At 44.0% G+C, this 27918-nt stretch overlaps 1 protein-coding gene and 1 long non-coding RNA gene across 3 annotated transcripts in view; one reads left to right on the top strand and one right to left on the bottom strand.

Moving 5' to 3' along the window:
• Positions 1-27918, bottom strand: part of LSAMP (limbic system associated membrane protein) — a 1021610-nt gene that overhangs the window by 306052 nt on the left and 687640 nt on the right. The window contains exon 2 of one of the 2 annotated variants that reach the window (XM_030448274.1): positions 9664-9742. In XM_030448274.1, coding sequence (XP_030304134.1) covers positions 9664-9742 — 79 coding nt within the window. Of the gene's footprint in view, positions 1-9663; positions 10343-27918 lie in introns of those variants that run through there. The other variant, XM_008498354.2, reaches the window with a different exon arrangement.
• Positions 11241-12557, top strand: LOC115598126. Its single transcript, XR_003987406.1, has 3 exons — positions 11241-11473; positions 12131-12204; positions 12363-12557. It is a non-coding gene; the product is annotated as an uncharacterized LOC115598126 (long non-coding RNA).

Below are 27918 nucleotides of genomic sequence, written 5' to 3'. Positions count from 1 at the left end.
ATGAGGTAGAGGTGGGAGATAAACCCATGGCAGGGGAGATGGGTGTGGGGCTCTTGAGGTCCTGACCACGCTGTCAGGAACAGCAGCCCCACTAAGCAGGTGCAGTCAGAATAAGGCTCTGGAACCAGCCCGCAGAGCTGGAGGTGAGAGAGAGCCTGCTTAGGAAATGGCAGGGGCCTGTGGAAGGACCATCCCTGTTTATCCAGTGTGCTGAAGGCTGAGGGAGTGGCAGATGGGAGAATAGGGAGAGTGGGCCGTTGCAGTCCTTTCCCATCTTCTTCCACAAGCTTAAAACCTCCCCTATCCTTTGACTGGAGTGGACTGCTAATAAACCTGCTCTGAAGGGACAGGCAGGCTTCACTGAATCACAGCTCACAGGTGTCCCTGCTTGAAGTGTTTCAAATGGCCCTTCCCCCATGAAGCCCAAAAAAACTGCCTCAGCTGGTGTTGGGTCCCAGCTCTATAGCTGCAGGAACGGAGACTACAGATCATATATTGTATTTGAAATTGTATTTGAGGGGACAATGATTTTTCAGGGAGTAATCACTCTCTGAATCCCACTTCACTCCAAGCTCAGAGCACACCCTGGAACAGATAGGGGTTTCCTAATGTCTTTGAGCTACCTGCAGCACTCTGTAGGGTTGCTACCTTGTAATGGTAGTGTTTTTCTCCCCTCTTGAGCATTTTCCAACTCCAGCATGCTTATTTACGCTTAGTACCCCTCTGTCACACACTCTCCTTTCTGTTCCCTGGCAAGTTAAACGTGGGGCCTGAGCATGAGCAAACACCTGCTGGCTCCTGCTGGGAATCTGAGCTGGTATGGGAAAAAGGTCTTACTAGAAAGGAGCTGGTGTGAAGGAGTCAGCCAGGCTTTGTCACTGTGACTCCTCTCCTCCAAAGGAAAAGAAAGACATAATGATGTTAGAACATTTTAACCTTTCTTTTTCTGAACTTGATAGGCTTGGCCTGAGGCACCTTTCCTAGCAAAAACAGGCTGCTATAAGATTGGTTGGGTGCAGAGTTTAAAGGTAATTTTCTCTTGTCACATGCACATAAATTATTGTGGCTCAAGCTGCGATCAGCTCCATGTCTGATGCATTTGACTGCTTTTATGCACAGGCTCAGATGAGGCGTTGTAACAACCATGTCCAGTACTCCCCATCTTATATAAATATGTAACAAGAGCACCACAGGCATAGACACAAAGTTTGTGTCTGGGGGGAGGGAGGAAGGGACACATGCCTGCAGATCTGCACATCCAGGGACTTCCAGCTGCAGCTAGAGCCTTGTTTGCTCAGCAACAAACCTGTTTCAAATGTTCTGTCCATGAACACCAGGGCAAGGAAAACTCATCGGCTCAGATTATTCACAAGGGAGGGGGGTAGGGGGGAAAATACATACAAAGGAAGCACAGCTGCAGCCAAAGTGAGTTCATTTTTAACATTCATTAAAATATTCACAGAACACTTCAGTGCTATTTGCCTAAATTTTGCTGTTTAGAGTAAGCACTTGAGCCAGCCCAAGGTGTATGATCTAGGCGCAATACCCCATCAGGGATTAGGGGTGGCTCTTGGCTCCAAGTCACAGATTCACACTATGCCTGCAAGTACATACGTCCCCCATTATTTAAGGCACAGACTCACTGGCTGCCACTGCATACTTCCTGACTCTTAGCCCTATCACAGCCAAAATGACTTTGCAAGTACTCATGGCCATTGCATTCCTCATTGATTGCGACCTTATGTAGCAAAAAAGGCACACACACTCTGCCAAATTTAACACAAAAACAAAGGTAAACAATGACAACTCTGGAGCACACCTGGTCTGGGAGACCAGATCCCCTTTCCTCCCCTCTGTTTCCTCCTCCCTCTCCTCAACTCATCCCCTTCATTGGTTTCTTTCCCTGAGCGTCCTAAGCAGCTCACACAAGGGAAAATGCTACAGCACACAAGGGAGACTCAGCTGAAGCCCCGCAGACAAGAGCTGTGTGCGTTGTCTCTTCCTCCTTCATAAATACAGCTGAGAAGACGACTGGATAATTGGCTAAGTGCCTGTCAGCTTAATAGCAGAGAGAGAGAGGGAGAGAGATTTGTATTTACTATTCAAAGTCATGGATGTTGCCTGCCACTGGATTTCAACATGAGTTTTGTTTGCAGAGTGAGACACGAAAAGTGAACAGATGTGCAGCTCTGAGTGATGGTCTCCCTTGCCTGGCCTTGTGCAAATGTTCATGACCAGCCTGGGATGAGGAAGGGAGAAAGCTGGGTGCTGAAGAAGCTGCCATGCAGGTACTGCTGGATACTCTTATCACTGGGTTTCTACACTGGAAATCACCCTCACCATCCCTGATGTGAAAGAATAATCACCGATGCACTCAGTCACACCATGTGTGAGGCAGTGACAGCCTTATATCTCCAACTTGCATAGTCACCCTGGTGTCCCAGAGAGGGTTGGCTCCCTTGGCAGTGTGACCCACTACTTCATTTCACAACTGCACAGTGTAAGGGTTGGTGCCTGGGGAGCTGGAGCCCTCGTAAATCCAGTGCACCTCTAGAAGACCTCCAAGCAAGTAGTCTGTTATCCTGTCCAGTGCTGCCTCTGACCACTACAGTGTGAGCAGATTTACAAAGTATATGAACATCCGTACAACTACACACAAGAAAATACTTCCCATTTTTAAGAAGCAACAAATACAGTGAAACACACATTTGTGCACAGGCACACACTAGCACACATACCACAGTCCTCATACAGATGTGTTTCTGCAAAGCATCTGTCGAACTCCAGCCCAGTATGGGTGGCCCCATCAAGTTAGCTCTGACCAAAAAAGTCCAACCTCAGTGTAATCAAGAGAGCTGTGGCCAGGCTGTTTCTCCTCTCTTTGCACAGACACTCTGGGGTCACAGCCAGCCTCTGTCACACAACTTAGTTGCTCCTACTAAAAATCTGCAGAAATATATATGCACAGGGGAGACTGCCTGTTAGGATTATTTTGAAATAGCTGTTTCCTAGGCAGAGGTGAAACTCATCGTTATTAGTTCCCATTACTTACCATAAAAACAGACACGTTAGATGTGGCTGAAGCCTGAAGCAAATGCTTTGGTGTCAGATTGAGCTGAAAATCACATTCGTTTCTTCTTCAGCAAGGGAAGAGTAAAAGAAAACTCAGTAAATTCCTGGTTCACCTTTGTGCCCTCCATTGCTTTTACTCCAACAGAGCATGGGTTCACACAAGCCAGAGTGAATTTTGATGGACAACAGAACTATGTACCTTCAATGAAAATGGTTATATTCAGCCACACAAGTAAGTGTGTTGAAGCCCCATCGCTGTGTCAGCAGCGAGCTGTGGCTCTGCAGCTTCATCAGAATCAGATGCCTGTGGGTCTGGATATAAAGGGCAGCTACATGTAATATATATTTTGAAAACTTATAGTTATGAGATGGCCAATTCCAGTAACCGTAAGCTATTTTAAGACCGGGTCTTTTCTTGTGACCTTCTGGGCAGGAGAGCAGAGTGGAAGAGGTACAGACTCTGAGACACTCCAGGTAACAAATACTACATAAATTTTAATGCCGACTAAGGAGGAAAACATATGGTACTTAGCTGCAAACTGAAGTGTGTGTGCAGACTCAGGGGAGGAGGTTAAAGCCATACAATCAGATACTGTCTCTCCACCTTCATCTCTCTGAGTGCAAATTATACATAGTGTTACTAAACATATATAATTTCACCCAAGAAAAGAGCCTTTCCTTTTCCAATTTCCATTCTACCTTTGCTTGTGATAGACTAGTCCCACTTTGCAAAAAAAGAATCATAGAATTATTAAGGTTGGAAAAGACCTCTAAGATCATCAAGTCCAATGGTCAACCCAACTCCCCCAGTCAACTAAAACATATCCTCAAGTGCTAGGTCCACATGTTTTCTGACCAGGGATGGTGACTCCACCAGTTCCCTGTGCAGCCAGTTCCAATGCCTGACCAATTTTTCCATTAAAAAAATTTCTTAATATCTAATCAGAACCTCCCTTGGCACAACTTTGTAATACCGCAAAAGGAGGTATTACAAAGGTCCCACTCATCACTGGGCACACCATACATATATATATACAGTATGCATATACAGATAGATACTAATCACCAGCCTCTGACCATATATATATATATATATATATATTGCAAATTCCTTTGTAAAATGTATGCGCACACACATATTGATATATGCATGTGTGCCTTCATATATTGGCACCATCTGCTGCCAAACCTAGAAGTTTTGCAACATCATCTGTTACTACGCTTACACATATTTATTTTTTTAAAGGAAAGTACCAGCAAAGTACAGCCCCTTTTGCACAGATCCTGATGTAGCCACTTGACACATATGTATGCTAGACTTGAGAATGAAGGCTCTGTATGTGCAAGAAAAAAAGAAGAGTATTTGGGTCTTCTAATCAATACCAGAGCAGATGAGAATGTATGTACTGTGGAAACCTCACTGGCCACATTTTCTGGGTTGTTGCATGGCTGAGCTGAAGCAACCCAAGCTAATGGATAGGTTGAGAGGCTGGGTGTGCCTGAACCCTGCTGTGCAACCCTGGGTGAGTCCCCTCACCTCTGGGTGCCTCCTGCCCACCCCCAGCCTCTGCCAGTCCCAATTAACAGCCTACACACCCTGTGGAGGATGGGATCTCTTACTCTCTGCTTGCATGGCACTTAATACAAAGGGTGCCTCAACTTTGTCATGGCCTTTAAGTGCCACTACAATACTACTAATAATGAAGGTTACAATTTTACTGCCAAGACTGTATTATTATGTAGCATTATACCTTCGAACATGTCTATTCTCATTTCTAGCAAAGGGCTCAGCTCAGTGCTCTCTGTTATAAATTATATGCTAATTATAAGTGTAATCTGAAGAGCTTTTACTTCTCTTTTAAAATCACTGTGTAGGGCATAAACTTTGTTGTGATGCTGTGTTGGTACTTTGCCCGAGGTGCTTTTGTCCTCTAGTATAGCTCCCCATGTAGAATATCAGCAAAATAGTGGGAGGCCAAAACCAGAGTTTGCATAAATTGCTTATATGGCAGGATTACTCCAACAGCGCTATAGTAACTGCTGGTAATTTGATTCTAGCCCATCCTTTGACACATGTAACTTGAAGAAACTAAGTACCCATTAGAATATAAGTTCCTAAATGTGCTATCAGCCTGAAACTTCATATCATTTAGAAATACCTGGTAGAAGTGGAAATTGCACGCTCAGTTAAATGTTGGCTTCTATCAGTGCATCAGCATCAGATTGATTTAATTCTGGATGAAAAGTTGATGCTTAGAAAAACTCAGGAACAATGAGCCAGATTCTGGCTTTGGCAAGATCCCAGTTCTCAACTGAGCTGAGCATCATCTGAGCATTGCTCAGCAGCTTAAGCCCTGTATGAGTCACTTCTATCTCTTTATTAGCAGTCCCCAGGAATCTACCCCAAAGACAAATGCGGTATTTCTGGCAGTACCCTTGGGCTTTGGTGGTATTGTTCTGGTATAACTGAGTGGATAGGAACAGGGATGTGACCCATTTTGATTCCAGGTGGTGATGAGCTCCATTTTAGAAGTCATTAATGGCCAATCTGCTCTTATGCCAGAACTACCAAAAGCACTGGACAACCTGCACACCCTACTGATGCCCTCAGAATAGTACTTTGAAGGCACTTTGTGGGAGCTGCTGTGATGGTTCCTGAGAGAGTTGATCTTACCCACTGACACGCTGCATAGGCACCTGATCCCACAGCATGGACTCTATTGCCATTTTGTTTCTATCCATCTGAAGGGGTGAGGCAGAGGCACAGTTCCCTCTCTCCCTCCTTCCAAAAGTTGCAGCAGCTGCCCTTTGCTATTGCACATGCCTTGGCTTAGCCAATGTCGTCCTATTTCTCATCACTTCCCTACATTGAAAGTGTGTAACAAAGCACAGGTTACCAGCTTGGGCTCACTTAATAGTTGCAGAGCAATTGAGGTGTGAGGGGATGCTGGGGTCAACTAAACAGAAAGATTTGGGGTTGGGCCTTGTTTTTCTTTTTGTTTCAATTAGTTTCGGTGGACATTTTATGTGCTTGATGTTTGAAAATTCTTTTTTTTTTTTCCTAATGTCAGGCAGAGAAGTTGCATGCAAAACCTGACAGCTTCATGACTATGATCTTGCAAGGGAAAACACTGGCAGGAATTGTAGCATAGAGTTCCCCCTCAATACTCAAAATAAGGTTCAGTGTCCTTCTTCACTTGCTGAAGACAGTTTAAAAATGAAGGCCTAGTAAGTCTGACAGGCTTTCAAATATACAGTGTCATCTTTGAAACATCCTGTTCTTTTCATGGTTGCAGCTGGCCAGAAGTTCTGTTCAGCTCTTCTCACCTGTTGCAGTTCTCAGACCCCTCCTCTGTTTTCAGCCTTGCTCTAAGGAGCAGATCACTACCCTTTTCCCTACGGATAGTCTATTATCAGCTATTTTTATTCGCTCCCTCTACAATTCCCTGACTAACTTCCCCAAGTCAAATACTCACTAAAAGTCATCAACCTTCAGCAAGGCCAACAAATGAATCAAATCTGCTGCTAGGTCATTTAGGAGATGAGCCAGTATAGAGTTAGGAACATTTTTTAGAAGTCCATAGCAAGAGAATATTTTAAATGCCACAGCTTTAAAAAGTCATATCCAGATTTCCCAGAGTAATGCTACTCTGAATAAGGAGCTGCAAAGGAAGCTCCAGAGGAGTGGCTTCTTTTAGGAACATTAGGGCTTATAAGAAACTATTTTTCCTCACTTCACAGTTCAGTCCACCCACCTATTTTTCCAACCACCAGTGTAACACTATATACAAATATATAAGGCCCCAAAGAAAAATCATTCAGAATATCCTGTCCTCAATGTTTTGCTGAATGATTTGTGCCTCAATTTACATGAACAAAATAGTTTTAGCTATATTATCACTATGTACACTGCTTTTAATTCTTTCCAACTGCATCTCATTTTTTCTCCCTTTTACATTTTAATTTCCCTTTAAGCTACAGGATATAGCTACTGGTCACTGGTAAACCACAGCTACACACTCCCTCTTCCTCTGATGCATAGCAAATATAGGTGATAGGATCTCTGTATAAAAATTTTTATCTATCTCTCTGTGTAGGTAAAGATCTGCTCTGAGCACAGTTAGCATAAATCATCTGATGTTTTTTCCCCATCTAGCTCTCCCTTTCATTGTCACTAGTGAAACTATAGGCAGGGAGAGAGAGATACTGGAGAGGTTTCAAATGCAAAACTGTCTTGAAGTGAGCTATATTTTGGAGGGGCAGGAAAAACAACAAGGGGGAAGCCAGCAAACCAGCCCTTACTTTGAAACTGAAATGCTGTCCTGTAGGACCTAAAGTATACTGGACAGAGGGAAATCTTACTCCTCTCCAACCACATTCAGGCAGTCTTGTCTCTGAGCATGGCCTGGCTTCTGCCTCTACTCTGAAGGAGGAACCAAAACATCCCAGAAACTTGGGGATGGTCCCAGGGAAAGGGAGGGGAGACAACTGCCTTTCCTGGGTATCAAGAAAAGCATATAGCCTGCCAGATCTGCTTAAAGAGCTTAGCAAGGCAGCTGGGGGAGGTAAAGCCTGGCACTGGCCACCATCACTTCTGACAGAAGCACAGCCTACCAGGTAGCACTGTATTGCTTGGGGCAAGCATTTACACGGCTGGGTGGCATGCTGCTCCTGCAAACTGTGTCACTTGGCATACATCTGGCTGACACAGCTGGATCATCTTACTCAGGTGTTTTATTTTAGTGCCTGACATAACACTGGCAAGCCACACACAAACATCGAAGCCACTCTCCCAGCTTGCTGACGAATGCTTCACATGCACCACATGCAGGCACCATCTCCACCATCCACTCAGCCCTCTCAGCTGCAAATGCAGCTTTAGCAAACAGAATCTAGATAAACTACAAAGCTCCAAGGCTAAGTGGGAAATAGAAATCCAGTGACCCCTAGCTGGGCAAGTGAGCTTAATGACTTGTCTGCAGCTGTATGTACCAAACATATGCCAGCAAACATCTGCCTGAGCAGCCCCTCCAAAATAAATGATTGATGGAAGTGATTTACCTTTAAAAATAGGATAAGTCAGCTGGGAGTCCTGCTAGAAAAGGATTAATAGGATATATGAATTGCTAGTGAGTCGAAGGGAAAGGAAAGGAGGCAGGAGTCAGAGGCAACACCCCTTGTTAGGTGTTTACCATGTTGCATCTAAACCCTTTCTGTTGCATATGCAAGGCAGATTAATTACTCTGTAAATCCTATTACTCTGTGTGGATAAATCTTACATGCGAGTTAACAAGACTGGAGAGCTGGGGAATGAAAGCTGCTGAATGGATATTCCAGGATCAAACCAACCCAGCACACGGGAGTTGAGACAAGCAATACGTGTACACACACAACATATATTCCTCTTCTAGCATCCTTCTTCCCTTATCTCATCTTGCTGGCTCACATACCCCTCTATCATTAAAGGGGAGGCATGCAGGACACATGGAATAATGTAGCAGACAATTTGGTGACATCTAGCAGGATTTATTTCAGAGAAATAGAAAGAAAACTTTGCTGCTGCTGTTAGCTTTGCTAGGGAATTGCTCCCTTGATGCTTCAGGGTTTGTACACTATCAGTTTCTCATACAGATTAGACTTATTTTAAACTATGTCCAGTAGCTTTATAGACATAATACACAGTGTGCACACACACAGAGAATTTTTCTTTAGTAAGGAAGTTACTGCAAGTAAGTTAAGGAAGGCACAATTTGAAAAAGAAACTCACAGGAAAAAAGATTACTGTATTTCAGCTATTTGGGACACTCCTGACTAAAAGCCCAAGTAGCCTCAGAACTACCTTTAGAAAACTCACATGCTGGATACAGAAATATAAAACTCAATACCACAATGAACAAGTCTTCATTTGTAAAGGCACCCTCATCACAACCACTCAGACACACTGGCACAGCATACACTCATTTACTTAGCTCTGCAAAAAGCCACCAACATACAACACAGTGAACAAGACAAGCTTCACAAATGTCTGAGATCTTACACCATTTTTTCACCAGCTTTTTCAACTACTTTATCCATATCCCCTCCTTACAAGGCAGAAAAATAAATAAATAAAATTAAATTTGGAGTTTCCCGAAAGAACTTGCGTAAGAGTTCTGGCAGCATCAGGGATAAAGTTTTTGCATCGGTACAAAAAGAAGTACTGGAAGATCAATGGAACATCTGCCAAGCACAGCTGGATCCCTTTTCGATTTCTGTATTGGTACTGGAGGGCTAGTAGAAAATGTACGTTCATGAGAGCTGGCACACAAACAGATCTTTCCCCAGTGAAATTCTTTTGATCCAGAGCACTACACAGAGGAGAGTAATGGCAAGAGGTTTTCAAAAGCTTTGAGTTTTTCTTTTTATACTAAAGCACAAACACACAGGCAGGGCTTGTTTGTAGCACCTACTGCAGTTCCGTAGGTAAAATAACACACGCTCTCACACAGACATACACATCTGAATCTATATGGCATCATACAGATCTGTATAGCACACATAGCAATATAGATATACATGCACAGAAGAGGAAAAGTTGGCAAAATGCCCTACCTGAGGATGGCTGTGTCCCCCTGCCTCACGGTGATGTTATCGGTACCTCGGGTAAAATCCACGCTGCGGACTGGCAGCCCTGTAGGGAGAAGGCAAAGCAATCTCAGTAGGACCAGCGGTAATTGTTTCCGATCAGGCTGAGCCCTTGCTACCATGGCTGGTCTCGTCGAGTTTCACTGTCTGTACTTCTCTCTCTCTCTCTCTCTGTCTCCGAGAGTGTATGTGGATAGATAGATGTAGAAAGAAAAACAATAATAATAATGTACAACTCTCGCTCTGATCGACAGCCCCCAAAAGGGGAGGTGATTTCACAGTCCTTCTGAGCTGCCACTTTCTCTTGGTCTTTTCAGTCTCTTGTTGGCTTCTTTTCCCCCCTTTTCTTTATGTAAGATTAAAAAAAAAATTAAAAAAAGGCTTAGTACAACCTCCAATCAAAAAAAGGAAAAAGAAAAAAAATAGGAAAAAGAAGTCAGGTAACAAGATAATTAAAAAATAATATCAGTTAAATCGACCCGTTTGGAGTGATGGAGAGAAGTGGGGGGGGGGGAGGGGACGGGGGAAAAAAAAAAAAAAAAAAAAAAAAAGGAACGAGTTCTGTTCCGCCGGGGCTGCGCGAATGGATGGTCCTGCTCCAGTGCGCGGCTTTGCAGCCTCCCAGCCCCGAGCTCCCTTCCTAACCCACTTTCCCAGGCGGAGCGAGGGAGAGAGGGAGGGAACGAGGGAGAGAGGGAGGGAGGGAGGCGGGAGGAGGCAGCTTCACTCGTGAGACGGCAGCCCGGTACCACGGCGGCGAGCGCGGGAGGAGAGCGGCGCTTCCCGTCCTTCTCCCCGGGGCTCAGCCCACCCCAAGCCCCCGCCTCCTCCATGCTCCCCTCCGCCTCGCCGGGGATGCCCCGGGCGGGCAGGGGAAAGGCTCCGGATTCGGCCGAGTAGGGTGTTGGGGAGCCGGACCGTGGCTGGGAAGGGAAGGAAGGGGGGCACTGCAGCAGGGAGAGGGGGTATGTGTAGGGAAGAGGGCTGGAGGGCAGAGGGGGGAACCCTGAGGGAGAGGGGTTGGAAAGGGGAGGAGGAAGAGGTAGAGAGGGAAAGGGATGGGAGAGGAAAAGGAGCTGGAGAAAGAAAGAGGGGTTGAAAGCAGGAAAAGGGTTGTGCGACCGGGGAACTGGAAGCAGAGGCAGACCGGGAAGCAGAGGAAAAGGCAGGGAGCAGCCGGGAGATGCTTAGCGGGAAGGAGGCACTGGGAGATCAGGGCAGAATGGATGAAGGAAGATACGGCCAGTATTTACTACAGAAAATACTGATGGGGGAGGAGGGGGAAGGGGGGTTGGTAGGCAAGGAAGCTGTGGCCAAAAGTGCAAACAACTTGGCTTTGGGCTTTGCGGCCTGAAGCCACAAGCTAGCTGATTTACGGAGCAGCATTCTTGGCAACTGGCTCTGCAGCCTCAAACCTTGCTTTTCCTCCCCCCCCCCCCCCCCCAAACCCGCGGCCTCAGACTTTCCGTTCATCACATACACAGTTATACATCTCTCCCCCCCTTCCTCCACCTCCCCTCCCACCTCTCACCACTCAGCCCTTCCCGCCCCCCACCTCCTTTCCCAGCCTTTGAGGGATGGACCGGAGACAATGCTGGTATTGAGCTGCCCGCAGTGTGAATACTCGGCCTGTCCTCCCCGACTGCCAGCACCCGCAGCTGAGCCCCCAGCCCGGCAGCAACAGCGTTGCCCACCCGGGAACGCTCCCGCAGCTCGCATACTATCGCCACTACCGTCGCAAGAGAAGGGAGATTAAATTAATGGAGAGGAATAAGCGGTATGTTTTACTGCTGATGCCTGCCTGCCATTCATTCCCCCGGTCCGCTCTCCCCCTGCCTGCAGGAGGGATGAGGAGAGGTGCTCCAAGGGATGTTTTCCTAGCGTAACCCTCATGTGGTCAAAGCACGGTGGGGCTGGGAGGGGAAAAGCAAAGAGGAATGAAGTGGTTGGGGGGGGGGGAATGTTCCAGAGAAGCAGGGGGGGCAGAACAGCTGAAAGAAACTCTCCTGTGAGTTCTGTCCTGCACTTCTCAGTGCTGCTGCATGTGCATACAGGAAAAGGATGGGGGGGAGGGAAAAAGTCATGTCTTGTATACTGGCTGCTTCACCTCTGGTCCTGAAGCCTTATGGAGGCTCAAACTGGACCAACAGTTTGGACAAGCAGGGGACCCAAACTGGAGAGATAAAAGGAATTGCTCTGTGTTACAGAAATGGCCACATAGGATCAGATTAAAGGTCCCTCTAACTCTGTGTCATGTCTATTGAGTACAGCCTAAAGCCAGGGCCTAGGGCAGAGCACAATCACGAGGCAAGCATGTAATGCTACTGCCCCAGAGCACTTCTCTAATTTTCAGTTATTTTTGTCTCAGGCATATCCCCAAGCCAGTAGCAGTATCTTTGTAGCTGATGACCCTCAATTAATTTTCTTCTTCCAGGAATGCATCCAGTTGCTTTCTGAACCCCTAGAAACTGGCCCCTGCAGCCTTGGTATGGAAAGGCCATGCTGTCTGTGAGTACTTAAACAATCCCTGCATGTGTTAAAGGCCCACAAATTCAGGGCTAAGGTCATGATACCACTGCTTCAGTGCCATGCATGCAGAAGGCAAAAGAGATGCCTGCTTTATTTTCAAGCCAAGAAATGAACTGATTCAGACATTTCCCCTGCAGGAGACTGAACATGGATGGCACCAGAGAGGGTGAGCAATGAGAAGGAGCTAAGGGGTGTTTCCAAACTACTGCAAAGAGCAATTTCACCTGACATGGGTACTGCTCTGAAGAAGGCCATGCTGCTGACAGACTAGCAGCCACCACACTAGGGAAATGGACAGCACAAGGGACACAGAGATGCTACCAGGCTGCTGGCATCCCAGGTGATGGGCATCACCAAAGGAAATCTCTATATTCTTCTGACAGAGCTTGAACACAGCTAAAAAGATTTGATCTTAGGTTAACAATTACAGACATACACTCCTTTTGCAAGTCAGAATGTTGTATGGATTCTTTTTACGAGGGTCTCCCACATATGTTTCATCTACATTTAATAAGAGCTATTATATGTTAATTAAATGCCAGTGGAGTAAGGAAAACATATTTGTCAAAGATTAACTATCATGTAATGCAAGAAGCATCTGCCACCCAACTGCTAGAGCTCACTAAATATTTCCTTATCTCAGAGTATTTACTTAGGAGGCAATAACTATCCAGTTAAATCTAAATTTAATGCTTAGTTAAATATAGTTCATGGAAAGTGGCACCAGTATGTTTCAAACAGAGAATGACAGAGGGGGTTTCAGGGAGAGGGAGGGAAGGAATCCTGTCCCCATACTCCAGTAACATCCTGATTCACAGTGCGACTACATGTGTCCATACTTCCCTACAAAGGGGGTCATGTCACAGTGGCTTCTCTCCACTGAGAGAGAAGTAGAGGGGAAGTCTTCATCTGCTTACACATGTATACAGTCCTCATTAGAACCACTACAGCATGGCTATTGAATAATAATAATCATAATAAAAAGCGAGTCGAGGAAGAAATTCCCTTGAGGGTCTCATAAACCTTGGCAAAAAAAAAGCAAAACCAAACCCTGAAGCTAATAGGTCTTATTTGCTTTTAGAAGTGTACAGAAGCAAAAGAAAGAGGTTGCCTGGGTATGAAAGGCCAAACAAGCAGAAATCACACAAATCCTAGGAGAAAGCCTCACGAGTAAAATAAATAATGTTATTTTTGTACATGTTCCCAGAAGAAATAACTCTCTGGACCCATCTCCCTCTGCTGGAAGAAGATAACGAAGCAGCAGGTCTGCTGTCAAACTTTCCTACCTTCAGAAAACTTGAGGAAAAAATCCGGTAAACTATGGGAGTGTTTACCATAAATCCATACTGCCATCTCTAACAGCCTTTCCCAATACTTCCAGTAGCCTGGCTGACCAAATTTTGTCTCCATGAAGTTCAGGAGTAGATGGAACAGTATGAGCCCAGCCATACAGGCACTGTTACCCTCTTCAAATGCAAAACATCTACACCCTGTTCAAAGGAAACACGGCCTAGAACAACACCCTTTGATGACAGCAGGCTGTGTGGCACTGTCAAAGACAGGACAGAAATGTTTGGAGACAGGTTTAGGAATGTGCCTGTGTTTTTACACTATGAGTATGGGACAGCTCGGCATGCAAGCTGAAAGGAAAGCAGCAACACAAGCAGATACAGCCTGGCTTGCCTTCCTCTCCTTGGCTTTGTGGGAAACGTGCTGTAGACATCACAACCTAGGTGTCTAAGCTGAGACCCTTCATGAAGGGTACCCTGCTCTGGGTAGGCAGCCTCCACTGAGATACGGAGTGCTGAGATGCTCTGGGATTGGTACTCAGGCCACCTCTGCCTACCTGTTTGGCAGCTCAGTTTTAGAGGCACTCAGGGATTGTCATTGTCAAAGCTGAAGTGCCATCCACCTTTTATGGAGAGAAAACAGAAGCTTAAAGCATGGATTCTGGCCACAAATAGGGATGCTTTTTGGTTTTTTTGCATTTGAGGTGTCTAAAAGCAAAGAGCAATCCATGGAAACTTCAGGCAATGCTAGCTGCAATAGCCATCTGTATGATGTGGATGGCTGCCCTCTAGGAGCTCAAATGAGGCTCATCAGCTTATACCACAAACCAGCAACTGCTGTCACTTGACTTTCTTCCACTACCAACCATATCAGCACTGGTGGGCTTGTTCCCAAATAGCACTGGAATCAGAGAAAATGCATTTCTGAAAAATAGATTACTGGTCACACAAATCTCCAGACCCTTTCATGACCCACATGATTGTTTTAGGAGGATTGTATATTATCCTCCTCAACACCTGCTCTGCCAACGGAGTCCAAACACCTAGGGACTTTATTCAGGGTATCTGCAATGATGAGTGAAAACGTATGATGTTTTGTGAGCTACAACACGTTTAGTCAAAATACACTGCTGTACTCCACAGGAGAGTCTGCTTACAGCTTCTTAGCCATGCAGAGAAAACACAATTTTGTTGTGTTGGCAGAGGAGTTATGGAGAGGAACAGGGAAGAGCCAAAGGGGTTTCAGCACATGAGGAGGAAGATTAAGTGACTATGACAGAGGTGTGGTGAGCTCTTCTTCCTCCCGGCATATGCTTCTGCCCTGCTGTGTGAGGGCAGCATCCCTCTCCATTTTATTAAGCAGCTACATTTCACTCTCCATTGGTTCCTGGGCTTCAGGGGAACACAGGAGAAGGGGAAGAAGAAAGGTAGAGCTAGGAGGGAGCTGGAGAGTCCTGTGAATACAGCAGGTGCCTCTAGAGGCAAACTGAAGAGGAGGTGGGGTTTCAGTGATAAATGTCTTTTTCTTCAGACCCAAAGAGAGAGATTCTGTAGGTCATATTCTGCCCAATTCTCCAGCTACATCTCACCTGATAAAGTGGCCTCCATCTATACAAGGACAGAGTCTTCTGCAAAGACTGTAGAAATAATTCCCATAAGACAACTAAAAAGAAGAAAGTCTGGAAGGACAGGATACTGTCTATGAAACTTGGCCCTGTGCTGAACGGAACATTGATTTCACTTATTTGTATCCCCAAGGCACTTATGGAGAATAAGTTATAAGGAAAAATGCTGCAGTTTTAGAAAAATATGTGTATGATGAATGTAATACTAGAAGTAACCTTTCCAGCATGTGCTTTATTTTAAGAGAGATATGTTTTTAATGAATATTTTTCAGGGCCATTAATTAAAATGCCTTTTGATGTTGAATATCAGAGCCAGCTTAAGCTTGAGATTCACACTAAGACATGTACTGCAACAAGACCGGGCTTCCACTGAATTAATGACCTTCATTGGTTCAAAGGGCCTATTGCATCAAGAGCATTTACACAGGTCATCATGTGGAGAGTAACATGCAAGCACAATAACTCTTTCCAAGATTCATCACTGAACTGCAACAGAAATTCCTTCTGAAGGAGAATAGCTAATTTTCACCAATTTGTAACCTTGTTACTACACAGTCAATCTAGTTTCACAATTGATCACCCAAGTGTGGACAATTTAGAGGCCAAGGGCCAGGTTCCCAATTGCTGTAAGCTGATGTATCACCACCACTGTCAAAAGGGCTATGCTGACTTCCACCAGCTAGGGACAAGGCCTTGAGTTTTGAAGTTCATCTGCTTCTGTGCTGCATAGGTAGAAAAATGCAGTATCACCTTTGAAAGATAAAACCTTGTTCAAGTGGATAAAGATATTTTGTGCTCAGACTTTTCAGGAAGTTTCACCTTTAGTTAAAGACCAAAACGGAGGCTTGGGAAGGAGGAAAATAGCATCTTAAGATGCCTTTTTTTCAGTAGAGTATGACCAGGTGGGATTAAAGAATTAACACTGCAATTTGTCTGTGGCCCTAACTACTAGTTGCTATCACAGCAAGTGCTTGTAGAACTACCAAGTCATTGGCAACAGGTTCTTCAACTTCAGAGGAAGAGAAACAGAGAGTGCTTCCCTTTTAGTTAAAAGAATAAAGTTGCCCTTCTGGCCTTACAAATGAACAAGCACAAAAGCAATCAGCAGTATCGAGAGCATGTCAGTGCCTTTTCCCTGAAATACCACGTATCATTAGTGGCTTTTTTACTGACACCTCAGAACTGGGCTCTGCAGCTGCTGTTTGTCAGAGGGTGTCAAATCACTGAGAAACCACAGGAGGCCATGCTGCTCAGCCACTGCTGCTGCATCTCAGGAAACAAAGCTCACTGCCATCTCCCAGCTGAGTCAGGAGCCCCAGTATGAAACTGCATCACCTGCTCTCCCAAGGAAGGACTGCTCATGGCATCAAAATCTGGGAAAAAGCTGACCCCAGTTCAGATATTCCCCATGGGGCCAAGGTATTGCTGTGACTGTTTTCAAAGCTGACTATAGGAGTTAGTTATGCAAATCTAGGCAAGAAGTCGTTGCTTCCCACTAAGGACAACCTCAAGATCTTTTTTCTTTTTATATTTGGGAGTGAAATCATTGCTTCACCAATGCCAAGTAACACCTGACGGGTCAGGCAGAACCAGAGATACAACCCTACAGGTCTTTAAAGAATGCAGGAGTGAATGGCTCTATCTGCTTAGGCCTGGCATCCCCACAAAACCTTCTTCCCAGCAGTGGTGAGTATTTATAGCCCTCAGTACAAGTAATTAGGATCAGCTTCACAGGAGGCCGGAGCAGTTGGCTGTCTCTCCCATCCCACAGGTGGGAAGATGACCCAGAGGTTGGGATGTTTTAGCAGTACTTGGGAGATTTCTAGCCCTGATTTCCTCAGTGATTTAGGGTAAATCACTTAATTGGGCATTCACAAAGGTGTAAAAGGCTGAATCTCCCTAGGCTCCTCTGCCCTCAGAGAAATAATCTTCTCTTGAGAGGACTTCAGAGCAGATGCCTCATTTAGCCACTTTAAATTGTCCTGCCTCTCACGGCATGCCAATGTTTCCAGCTATGCAGTGGAGATCCTAACTTACACTTAGCTTCTAACAGTACTCAAAAAATGAAGCGGTGAAGACTGCCAGGTGATCTGACACTGCAATACAGAAAGCCCCTGCAAGACACAATCTACAGAACACGCCAGGTGTAATCTATTTCTAACGTACCTATTAACAGGCCCCAAAAGGACTGTCTGGCAGTTGCAAGGGATGTTATGATTACTGCAGACAGGAATCCTATACAGCTAAGAGGTGGTCAAACCCATTCTGCTGAGCCTTGCTGTATATTCGATGACCTGCTCTGGCGTGGAATTCTCAACACAGTGTTAATGGCTGAGAATAATCATTCTGACAGCGGTGATTCGGAAGAAAACTCCGAAGTCTTGCTGAAATAATACATGCTGCACATTCACTCTCACAAGAGAATTAATTTCCTTGTGAAGAATAGAGTGCAGCAGACTCTTATACCACACATTTTCTTGTCCATCACAGAAGCTCCCACATAGCTGTTACAGAACTTAAACTGAGGCCTTCAGCAAGACAGGAAGGATTCTCAAGATTTGTGATGCTATCAGGAGACCAGGCACTGTCAGGAAGCTCCACACACAACAAGCTCAGAGAGAAATTTGTATGCAGAAATTTGGAGGAGGGTCCCTTTGAAGCTACGATCTGGCTTCTGAAAATACTTTCAATCATTTCACTGCCTTCAGGTCTGAAAATGAGGAAAATATATCTAACGTGTCCAGATTTTCAGGATAACAAGCCAGGAGAACTGTCCCAGGCAGGCACAGGCTTAGTTAGTACCATTCTTACAGGCTACAGGTCAGGGACATCTCTACATCAGCATTTGGAGTTAGTGCCTGCACACTCGTTCAACATATGCTCCTTAAGGTTTAGCCTTTTTTTTTTTTTTTTTTTTTTTTTTAAATCTCACGTTACTACACTGCTCCTTCCTCCACTCTCCCAACCCTGCTATTTTCAAGTTTCTCTCCCCTTACCTAGGTTGCTCCCATGTCCTGTTTCTGTCAAGCCCAGTCACATGTCATATAATTTAAAGCTAGGTGTGACTTCTCAAATCATCTTGTCTAGCTGCCTCCCCCAGACCACAGAAACCCACCCACTTCTTCTGGCAAGAAGCCACAACCAGTGGCTCAGCCAGAACATGTTTTTAAGGAATGTTCTTGGTTTTGGTTTAAGCAGAGGTCTATGTTACATCAGTGGGTTTAATGATTAATTACAACCCCAGGTTAAGAATTTTTCATGTTATTTTAAGTGCAAACATTATTTCCTCTATTATTCCACCACTGGATAAAACAATGCCTTCATCTGCTTATATTTAATGTTCATCTGTTGTTAGATACCATCTCCATGAAAAATTATGTTGTACCTGCTTGAGCCTCACTTTGCACCATTCCTCAGGGAGAGGAGGGGTTGTGCTGGGGGTGATTCTAGGAGCTTGTGCTGTCAGGACAGAGCTTCCAGGACGGTCCTGTGCTTGGATGCAGTGGCAGTGCAGCTGTATTGCCTGTGGGCTTCACTGTTTGCAGCAGCAGCAGCAAAACTCTGTCTCAGAACCATCCTGATTCAGTCTCATCATAACTCATGCTTAAATCAACTTGGATAAGGTGAAACAAACCTGAGTGTGGATGTCATCAGAAAGTGCTCAGATGAAGCAATACCTATCAGACAAAGCAATGTCTCTTGAGGAACAGAAATTCTCCTCTGATCCCCTGCTTACAACATTGCTAGTGCTGGGCTGGATGAGTGATGTACACCTCCTGAAACAGCTCCCTAAAGCAGAGGTCTAGAGGGCATTTATAAAAGCTTCTAGGCAAAAGTGAGAACAGGCAGTGTCCTCCTGGAGGGCTGTAAATCTCTGTAGCAACTTGAGCTTTCAGAGACAGGCTCAGGCCCTGAAGTGCCAGCAAATCCACCTTCTCTACTAACAATTTACTCAGATCCAGCAACTTGCGGGGTTCTGTGAAACAGAGTCAACAATTCAAAGGGGAATGGAAGCATTGCTTTCTGTGAGACTCCTTGGGATATGTGCTTAGTCCTGGTCTTCGATGAGACTTCATTACTTTTCTAATTGATACAACATACCAGTAATTTTTTGAATGAGCCTTCTAGCTTCTTCCAGCAGGCAAAGATTAGGGAAAAACAAAGAGCATGCTGGTCAGAGCATTGGGCAGGTGGCTGAACAAAGGCAGGAGATGTAAAAAAAATTACTACTGTTGGATCAGACTGGAGCAGGTTAACAACAACAAAAAAAATCCAAACAAACAAAAAAACCCCCAAACAAACTAAGAAAAACTTTGATTATGAGATGGAGCTATCAGTAAGGCACTTCCACACTTCGTTATTTGTCTTCTGGTATAGGAGTGGACTGGAAGATGAGCTCCAGCTGGATGACCTCTAGCACTTGTGGGTAAAGTCCTCAGGGAACAGCTATCATGATTAGTTTTAAGTGAAAGTCATTATCCATAAGTCAATATGCATTTTTGCCCATTTTTTTCTGTCAGCAAGGAGCTGTCCTGTGTTTGATAAACATAAGTGGGAATCCAGGAAGGGCCTGAAACAAGTCACTTAGGCATATGTATCTGAGCTTTTGATACGACAATGACTTTCACAGACAGTCATGAGAAAGAATGGTTTACCAGAGGTGCTTTTCAGCTGATGAGTGTATAGCATGAAGAAGCTGGCAGGAAAGCTTTTTACACACTTAGGATGGTACAACACTGCTGCCAGATGCAGGGAGATTCCTCCTCAAGTAAGCCCTTGCAATCTACTGATCTGACAAGGGTCTTGGGAAGAAAGAACTTGAAGCCCAAAGAATTCTCCCACTGAAGTAATCTATCAGTGTCTGAGATGTCAAAGCCAATCTTGATAGACTGAAAAGGGGATAGAGAACCCTTTGATGAATCATGACCCTGATACAACCATGTAGAGCTTTGCTACCTATTTCAGTAGGGCAATGATTTCACCTCTTGAGTCTGCCTCTTGGCTGGAGAATGAGTACAACATAAAAACAAAACTATCATTGAAATTAAAGCATGTCTTGAAATACACATCCATTTAACTGAATTATAAAAAATTTTCAGTAAGTTCATTGCTCATCAGAGTGAGGAACAAACAATGAATCTGACTGGCCTCAGACAAACCCAGCATAAGGAAATGAAGTGCAAATTTTTCGCATTCCCAGCTCTTGCAGGACATCCCTGTTCTGTCCATCAAGATGCCCTGGTATTCCTGCCCACTCTCTTCATCTGCTGATGTAGCTATGTCCTGAAAAGAAGAAGCTGCTATTGCCCATGAATTTTTAATGTAGCAAGGAAGAGGCTGCAGGAAGAAGAATATTTGGTGGCATTTACTCCCTATGATCAAAGCCATTTCATGTCTCTCATGTGATATTATTAGAACACAATACGAAGTGAAAGAAGTGTTCAGACTAAGGTCCTTATTCATGAAACACTTTCTGCAGAGAAGAATGCACAAACCAGTGCCAGCAGGAAGCCCATCTTCTTACAGCCTCTCTCTTCCTGTATGTGGCTGCAGAGAACTGCATGACAGAAAGAGCCAAAGAGGTACCTTAAAACAGTCCCCTCTTACCCTAAGCACAACGTTCAATGGGACATCTCCACTCACAGCTGAATGCTTCCCAGAACTAGTGTTTCTAGCAGTAAAAGACTGAAGTCTAAAGGGATAACACACAAAGAGCTATATTTAAGGTCCCTGCTGTCATTGTTTTTTGTTAAATAAAACTCTCAGGGGATGACAGGAAAAGACTATGTAACAAAACCAAAGTCAGCTACTAGTAGGAGCAGGGTGCAGCTAGCTCTAGGTTCTTATGGTTTAAACCCAGCAATTATTTCTGTACTGTGTGTTTGGAGCATACCAAGCAACCACCTGAGAAAAGGTAATGGCAGAGAGAAAGTTGACATGCCCTGCTTCTGTCTTGTCACTAGCTGGGCCAATTCTCCAGCATTAAGAAGCAGATGAAGTCCTTTCTACAAGATCTGTGAAGCACCCAGTGGAGAGAAAGAAATTTCTATCTAGCAGGAAAGAAGATACTGGAAGTCCACAGTAATTTTAGAATTTTCCCTTCCTCCCCACTAAAGGACAAAACTTCAGACAGACTCTCTGCATATCCCTCACGAACATGAACACACAAAAATATTTCCCTGCGAAATACCTTCACTAGTTGAATATTCTCTAATTACAAATTGCTCTGTTCAATCACTATCATTCAATCGACAACAAAACTCAAGAAAGCAAGAGACCACACTGATTAAACTCATAGCTACAAGCAATGTAGCCCATGCAGATCACTCCCACTGTTGCTTGAGACCTTCTGAAATAAATCTGTCCACTGTTGGTAAGTAATGAGTGCTTCATGAAAAGCTGATGACTTTTTCACCTTGTACCCTCTCATGATGCTGAGGATCCATTGCTTATGCCAACTGAAATTTTCAGCCTCTGTTCCATGGCTGAAAGACTGAGCTATCTGTAAGCAAGGGTCAATGAGTGGCAGGGATACCTGCGCAAAAATATTTGCCCATTGAGCTACACTGCTGATAATACAGGACTCATGACTACTCACAGAAAGCCATCATGCCAACAAATTTGCACTATTATAAAAGAAAAATCAGGGGAACTGCACCTGAAGCTGAAGTGAAATTTAAGCATTTGGTTAAACCTATGTCTGTAAATGAATGCTGGCAGTAATCATGCATATGTTTACAGAGGTAACAGAAAGCCTCTGAATGACCCCTGCTGCTTTATTTTCTTTCAAGCTGAACTCTGATCAGGGCTCTGTACTGGACAGATCTTTCTATGCCACTGTGCAAATGGAGCACTGTTAACTGGAGGAAAGACAGACCATGAGCACTCAGAAGGCTTCAGTACCTGAAGAGAGCCTACACAAAAGCTGGGTAAGATGCATTTTACAAGGGCATGTAGCAATAGGACGAGAGGGAACAGTTTCAAACTGAAAAAGGGCAGATTTGGATTAGATAATAGGAAGAAATTCTTTAGTGTGAGGGTCGTGAGACACTGCCACAGATTTCCCAGAGGTGTTGGGGCTGTCCCCACCCTGGAAGTGTTCAGGGCCAGGCTGGATGGGGCTGTGAACAACCTGGTCTAGTGAGAGCTGTGCCTGTCCATGCAGGGGGGTTGGAACTAGACAATCTTTAAGGTCCCTTCCAACCCAAGCCATTCTGTGATTCTATGAAAAATATCTAAAGGAAACTGCAGTAAACGAGCACTTCATAAATATTGTGGTTGCAGTCCCTCAAAGCTCTGCAATAAGAAAACTCCATGAAGCACAGGTTCTGTTTGTGTAGGAAAGTGGGAATGTGTTACTGTTTAAATCTTTGGAACAAAAAGGTGGTTTGTTCTTGCTGGCATGGATAATTGCACAAAGGATTTAGGTTTCACACAGGGAGAACACTTCCCACTCCACTTAGAGAACACAAAAGGGCTGCAGGTGATTTACCAGGCACTGTAAGTCCACAGGGAAAAAACCTCTGGCAATGGAGGGGTAGGGTACAGTTCTTTGTGGAAAGGGGTATATATACTCTGCTCTGTGTGTGCATGCATGTGTGTGAGTGAGCAAGGTGATGCTAGCATATGTGATATTCCAACCTACCATGATGAGTAAACAGAAAAAAAGACACTTTTAGTCCTCTGATGTCTTTTTGTCAGGGAATAACACAACAAAAGAGCAAACCAAATCAGCCCAGAGAGGAAAAAACCGTGTTTCATATGAACACCGAGTCTTTCTTGTATCTTCCAGTATGGTTCTCAAGCTTTCTAGATCTCTCCTTACTCCCAGGAACCACTCTTAAAACACACTGTTGGAACACTGTGGCCAGAACAGAGTCAATGTCTTGATAACTGGGGAACATTGATCTAAAAACATGAGGTTTTAGATCTATTCAACTTCTGACAGAAATATTCAATATGTCAAAAGTATTGGACAGATCACCCTTACTTTAGCTCCACATCCAAGACCTTTTACAACTGAAGCCAGAGTCCCTTGTTTCTAGCCCCTGTACTATCCTCCCATAAAGCTGTCATGTGTTTGGATAGCTGTACAGGATTGCATATATATTGAGAATTTTTTTGTGACTGGAATATGATTGTGGTGCTAACGAAGTTCTAACAGCAAACCAAAGAAGGATGTACAAACTCTTCATATTTATCTGATTCCATGAACCAGCAGTTCAGGACAACTTCCCTTGGCAGGTTATTGCTTTCATATCCCCCAACTCTTTTGCCATCATGGAAGAGAATGCCAAATACTGGTATCCCTTGAAAGACACACAGCTGTTTTGATGACTCAATCTGTCAACCACAGCAACTAAATCACATTAATAAGAAGTCAGGACAGCAAACTTTGATTGAATTAAGATAAATTGAAATAAAGTTCAAGACAAATAAGTGTTCCAGAAAAAAAAAAAACCAACAAACCAACACCAAAACATTCAGTATTGCTTGTAGATTCTCTCCTTTTGTCTTACACAAGCCAGAGAAATTATTAATGCTTTCTGATTATTTCTTAACAAGACCTGAAATATAAGGAATGAGAAATAAAAAAAAAAATGTAAAAAATATCTTACTGTTCCCTCACTAGACCTCTTCAAAAGGAAATAGAGGAAGTGCACAGTAAGACTTATATTCTTCAAAAGAAAGCAAAACTCCAATCAAAGTCTGCATTTAGGATTGTATGGATGGTATGTATACAGTACAGATGTACTATTTAGAAAATTAGTCTTATTTGCCCCATTCACAGTGGGATTTAGGAAATGCAAAGAACACATATTTAACTAGCTAATGTGCATTAACAGCTTAGCACAAATAAGGCAGTATGCTTCCACGATGTATTTAAAAATCAGTTAAACCCTAGGCTATTTCTTGATGTTATACTTAAAATATGTTATAAGCATATGCCTTCTCTTCATTAGGCTGTTAATACATGCCCCCCAAAGACATCTTCACCTTAAAGCTCCCATGAGAAAGATCTGAAGGTTTAGCTATGCTGGCAAACCCATCTGAAGTTGACATACTGCTGATGTGGCTACAATGTACTTCCTATCTCTTCATTCCCCCAATAAACACTCCTGGCAAAAAGATAACAAGGCAAGAGAGCTGCCCCTGCACTTTTTCTCCTGTAGCGTCACACTCAGCATCACATTTTCTCATGCTTACAAAAAGAGTAACAGAAGTTCATAGCATGGACCTGATCCTGGACACAAGAAAGGGGAGGCCTGCCAACAGGCTGGCAGAATTTCCACTGCTGCATGTCAATTCACAAACGTGAACTGAGGCTTATTCTGAAATTGTCTTGCCTTTGATTCATGACTTCTGACCATATGGTACTGTGGTGGGCTGACCCTGGCTGGATGCCATCTGCCCACTGGAGCTGCTCTGTCACTCCCTTCCCCAAGTGGGCAGGAAGAAAAATTACAGTGGGCTACTTACTCAAGGGCTAAGATAAGGACAGGGAGAGATCACTCACCAGTTACCATCATGGCAAAATCAAGTGATTGATTTAAGGAAATTTCATTAACTACCAATCCGATAATAAGAAATAAAACTGAAACTTTAAATGCCTTCCCCCCACCCATCCATCCTTCAGTCCTGATTTCCCTACTCTTCCCTCCTGTGGTGCAGGAGGATGGGGAATGGGGTCAGTTCACCACATGCCTCTGCTACTCCTTCCTCCTCAAGGAGGGCTCCTTATAGTTTTCCCCTGCTCCAGCATGGGGTGGCTCCCACGGGAGACAGCCCTTCACTGGCTTCTCCAATACCAGTCTTTTCCATAGGCTGCAGCTCCTCACAAACTGCTCCAGCATGGGTCCTTTCCACTGGGTGTAGTCCTTCATGAACAGACTGCTCCACAGGGTCACAAGCCCTGCCAGCAAACCCACTCCAGCATGGAATCCTCAATGAGCTATAACTGGGATATCTGCTCCACAAATGGACCCCCTCCATAGGGGGACAAGGCTGCCTCACCACAGGCTGCAGGGGACTCTCTCTTCTGGCATCTGGAGCACCTCTTATCCCTTCTTCTTCATCGACTTTGGTGTCTGCAGTGTTGTTTTCTCTCACATATTCTTCCCTCTCCAGCTGCAACTACTGTTTCCACTGCAGTTCCCCCCCCCCCATCTCCCTTTTCTTAAATAGGTTATCCCAGAGATGCTCCCACCATTGCTGATGGGCTTGGCCTTGGCCAGCTGTAGGTTCATCTTGGAGCCAGCTGGCATTGGCTGTATTGGACATGAGGGAAGCTTCTAGTAACTTCTCACAGAAGCCATCCCTGTAACTCGCTCACTATCAAAACCTTACCATACAGACCCTATACAGATAGGAAAGAAAACACCACCTTTCCCAGTAACTTCATTAATCCAGTCTGTTTTTACTTTCCTAAATGAAAGCATTTGGTAGGATTTACCCAAATCTGCAAACTGCTTTTAAATCATTCAAAATTAAGCTTTTGGAATTAATTCCACAAGAAAATGTCTTGCCTTTGCTGAACAATAACACTTCAAATATACCCACTGAGTATAGATTGGTCCCCATATATTCTTCACTTCCCTTGTGCTGTTTCAATGTGAGACTCAAAGAAAACATACTCTTTCCTCTGCTTTTTTCCTTGCTCAGGCAGGACAGTCACCCGGATGCTACCAGGTTAGAGATCCAGTTGCCAGGCACCAAACCTCCATCACAGAATCTAAAAGAGGCTCTTGAGGCAACATATTCACCTTGTGTGCTTCCTCTGCTTTACAGCTGACTCACATGGAGAACCACCAGGCTCTTGCCAGGACAGGAATCATAACTACATATTATCTGTTTAAAAGCCTCCTAAACCTCGGACAAAAACTTTGATAGGGCAAATCTTTCTGCTTCATATTAATAAAACACAGTGCAATATCACTGCTCAAAATATTGTCAGGCTACTACTCAAAATATTACCCTTTTTTTTCTTTTTTTTTTTTTCTTTTTCCCCACACCAAAACAAAGAGCACACTTGTGAAAGGACTTAGTTGTTTAAGACTCTGCCACATCATATTGGCATTGAGGAACTAGACTACTTCACTGGAAACAAATTAAAACTGAGTGAAGAGAAATGCAGATGAGGAAAAATCAATTCACTTCTGTGTTTTAACAATCTAACACATCATTCTCCCAACCAGGGGGCCATGGGAGTAGAGCTGTTATGTTTTTAAGGAGACCAACTGCCCAGAGTTAGTCCTGAAGAGTCACTGCTTGTCCTAGATGTTTGCTGACACGAGGACACACAAAGTCATGACATTGAGGGAGTGAAATGCCAATGCCAGTTGTGTCTTCTGCAAATGCTTTTCACTAGAAGGCATTATGCAGCTATGCAGGATTCCACACAGCTCCAATAAATTGCCTGCAATAAAATGCAGCACCTCCAGAGCTGAGCTACTGATGTCTACAGATGTCCCTTCTATGTGGCAACTTCTTAGCGCATTTCTATTGATGCCCTGGTTCATAATTCATTAATAGCTCCAGTTACTAACATTTGGTCACTTCTAATCCTGTGTGCTTCCTTTTCTTCAGTGAAATCACGGCACTGATATTTCTGTCACATGAACACAATATCTAGGATAGGCTTATGCATATTGTTTTCCTGATCCTAGAATATGCATTAAGCTCCAGTTAGTACTTAAACTGCTCTGGCTGCAGGTACAGCTTTGTTGGAGTACCTTATGTCCATCACTCTGATTTTTGCTGGGTAGTTTTGTAGGGATAAACATATACCTCTGGTGTAGCCATAAGACTTGAATGGCATAGCACTGGCCTTGGATGAGGCTGTGGTGCCCTAGGAAAGTTGTAGCACAGCCAGGCAGAATGACTGAGAATGGAGGAGAGCACAGAGTCCTTTAAACTAAAGCTCCAGTGAGATACAGCTGTCCTGCTGGGTAAACAAAGTTTATCTGTGAACTGCTTGAATTAAAACAGTTCAGCTGAGCAGGTTTAAGTTGACTGGAAATATGGTATCTCATTTAGACCTTCCCAGAGAAAGTGTAAAACATACTGCAAATAAATTAGAAGAGCATCAATAGTAAGAGGTGAAAATCACACTTTTCCCAAATTTTTGCAGACCTCCTTTACCCTATTAAATTATTGCATACAGCAAATTTCAGTCTCTCACCCTTGGTAACAGTTCCCGCTGTTTTCTCCCTAATGTCTAGCAACTAGAGCTTTCCATCTCTTCATTACCATCCTGATACTAACATCCTGTACAAATGCAGGCAGATTTGAACTACCATCAGAGAGCTACAGCAGCTGCTGAGCTGCTTGCTTTCTTTTAAAATAATTAAAAAGAAGTATCTGACTGTTTCTATGAAAATTGTAGACTGGACAACATCTTGTAAAAAAGCATTGCTGGCTGAAAACTGGCAGTCGCTCCATCAGTATGACAGAATAATTAAAACCAGTATGACAATAATTAGCACTTCTATAGTTCTTTTCATCCATGGATATCAAAGCACTTCACAGAAACAAGTGCAGCTACCTCAATTTTTAAAGCTGAGTGCAGAAAAAAACAAATCAATTTTTTCTTTATGGAAAATTCCAACAACTTCATCACTGGTTTTAATCCTAAATGAGAGTCAAGAGTTGAGATGTTGTTTTAAAAATTCCCAAAGTGAAGGGTGCTTAAAAAACCAAAAAAACAAAACAAACAACCAACAACCCAAGCTTGATTAGGAAATTTGGTGTTTTCAATGGAACCAAAACATTTTGCCAGT

This window comes from Calypte anna, chromosome 1 (assembly GCF_003957555.1).
Source record: "Calypte anna isolate BGI_N300 chromosome 1, bCalAnn1_v1.p, whole genome shotgun sequence".
NCBI classification, from domain to species: Eukaryota; Metazoa; Chordata; class Aves; order Apodiformes; family Trochilidae; genus Calypte; species Calypte anna.
The sequence above is the reverse complement of the archived record's forward strand: the minus strand, read 5'-3'. Positions and strand labels throughout refer to the sequence as shown.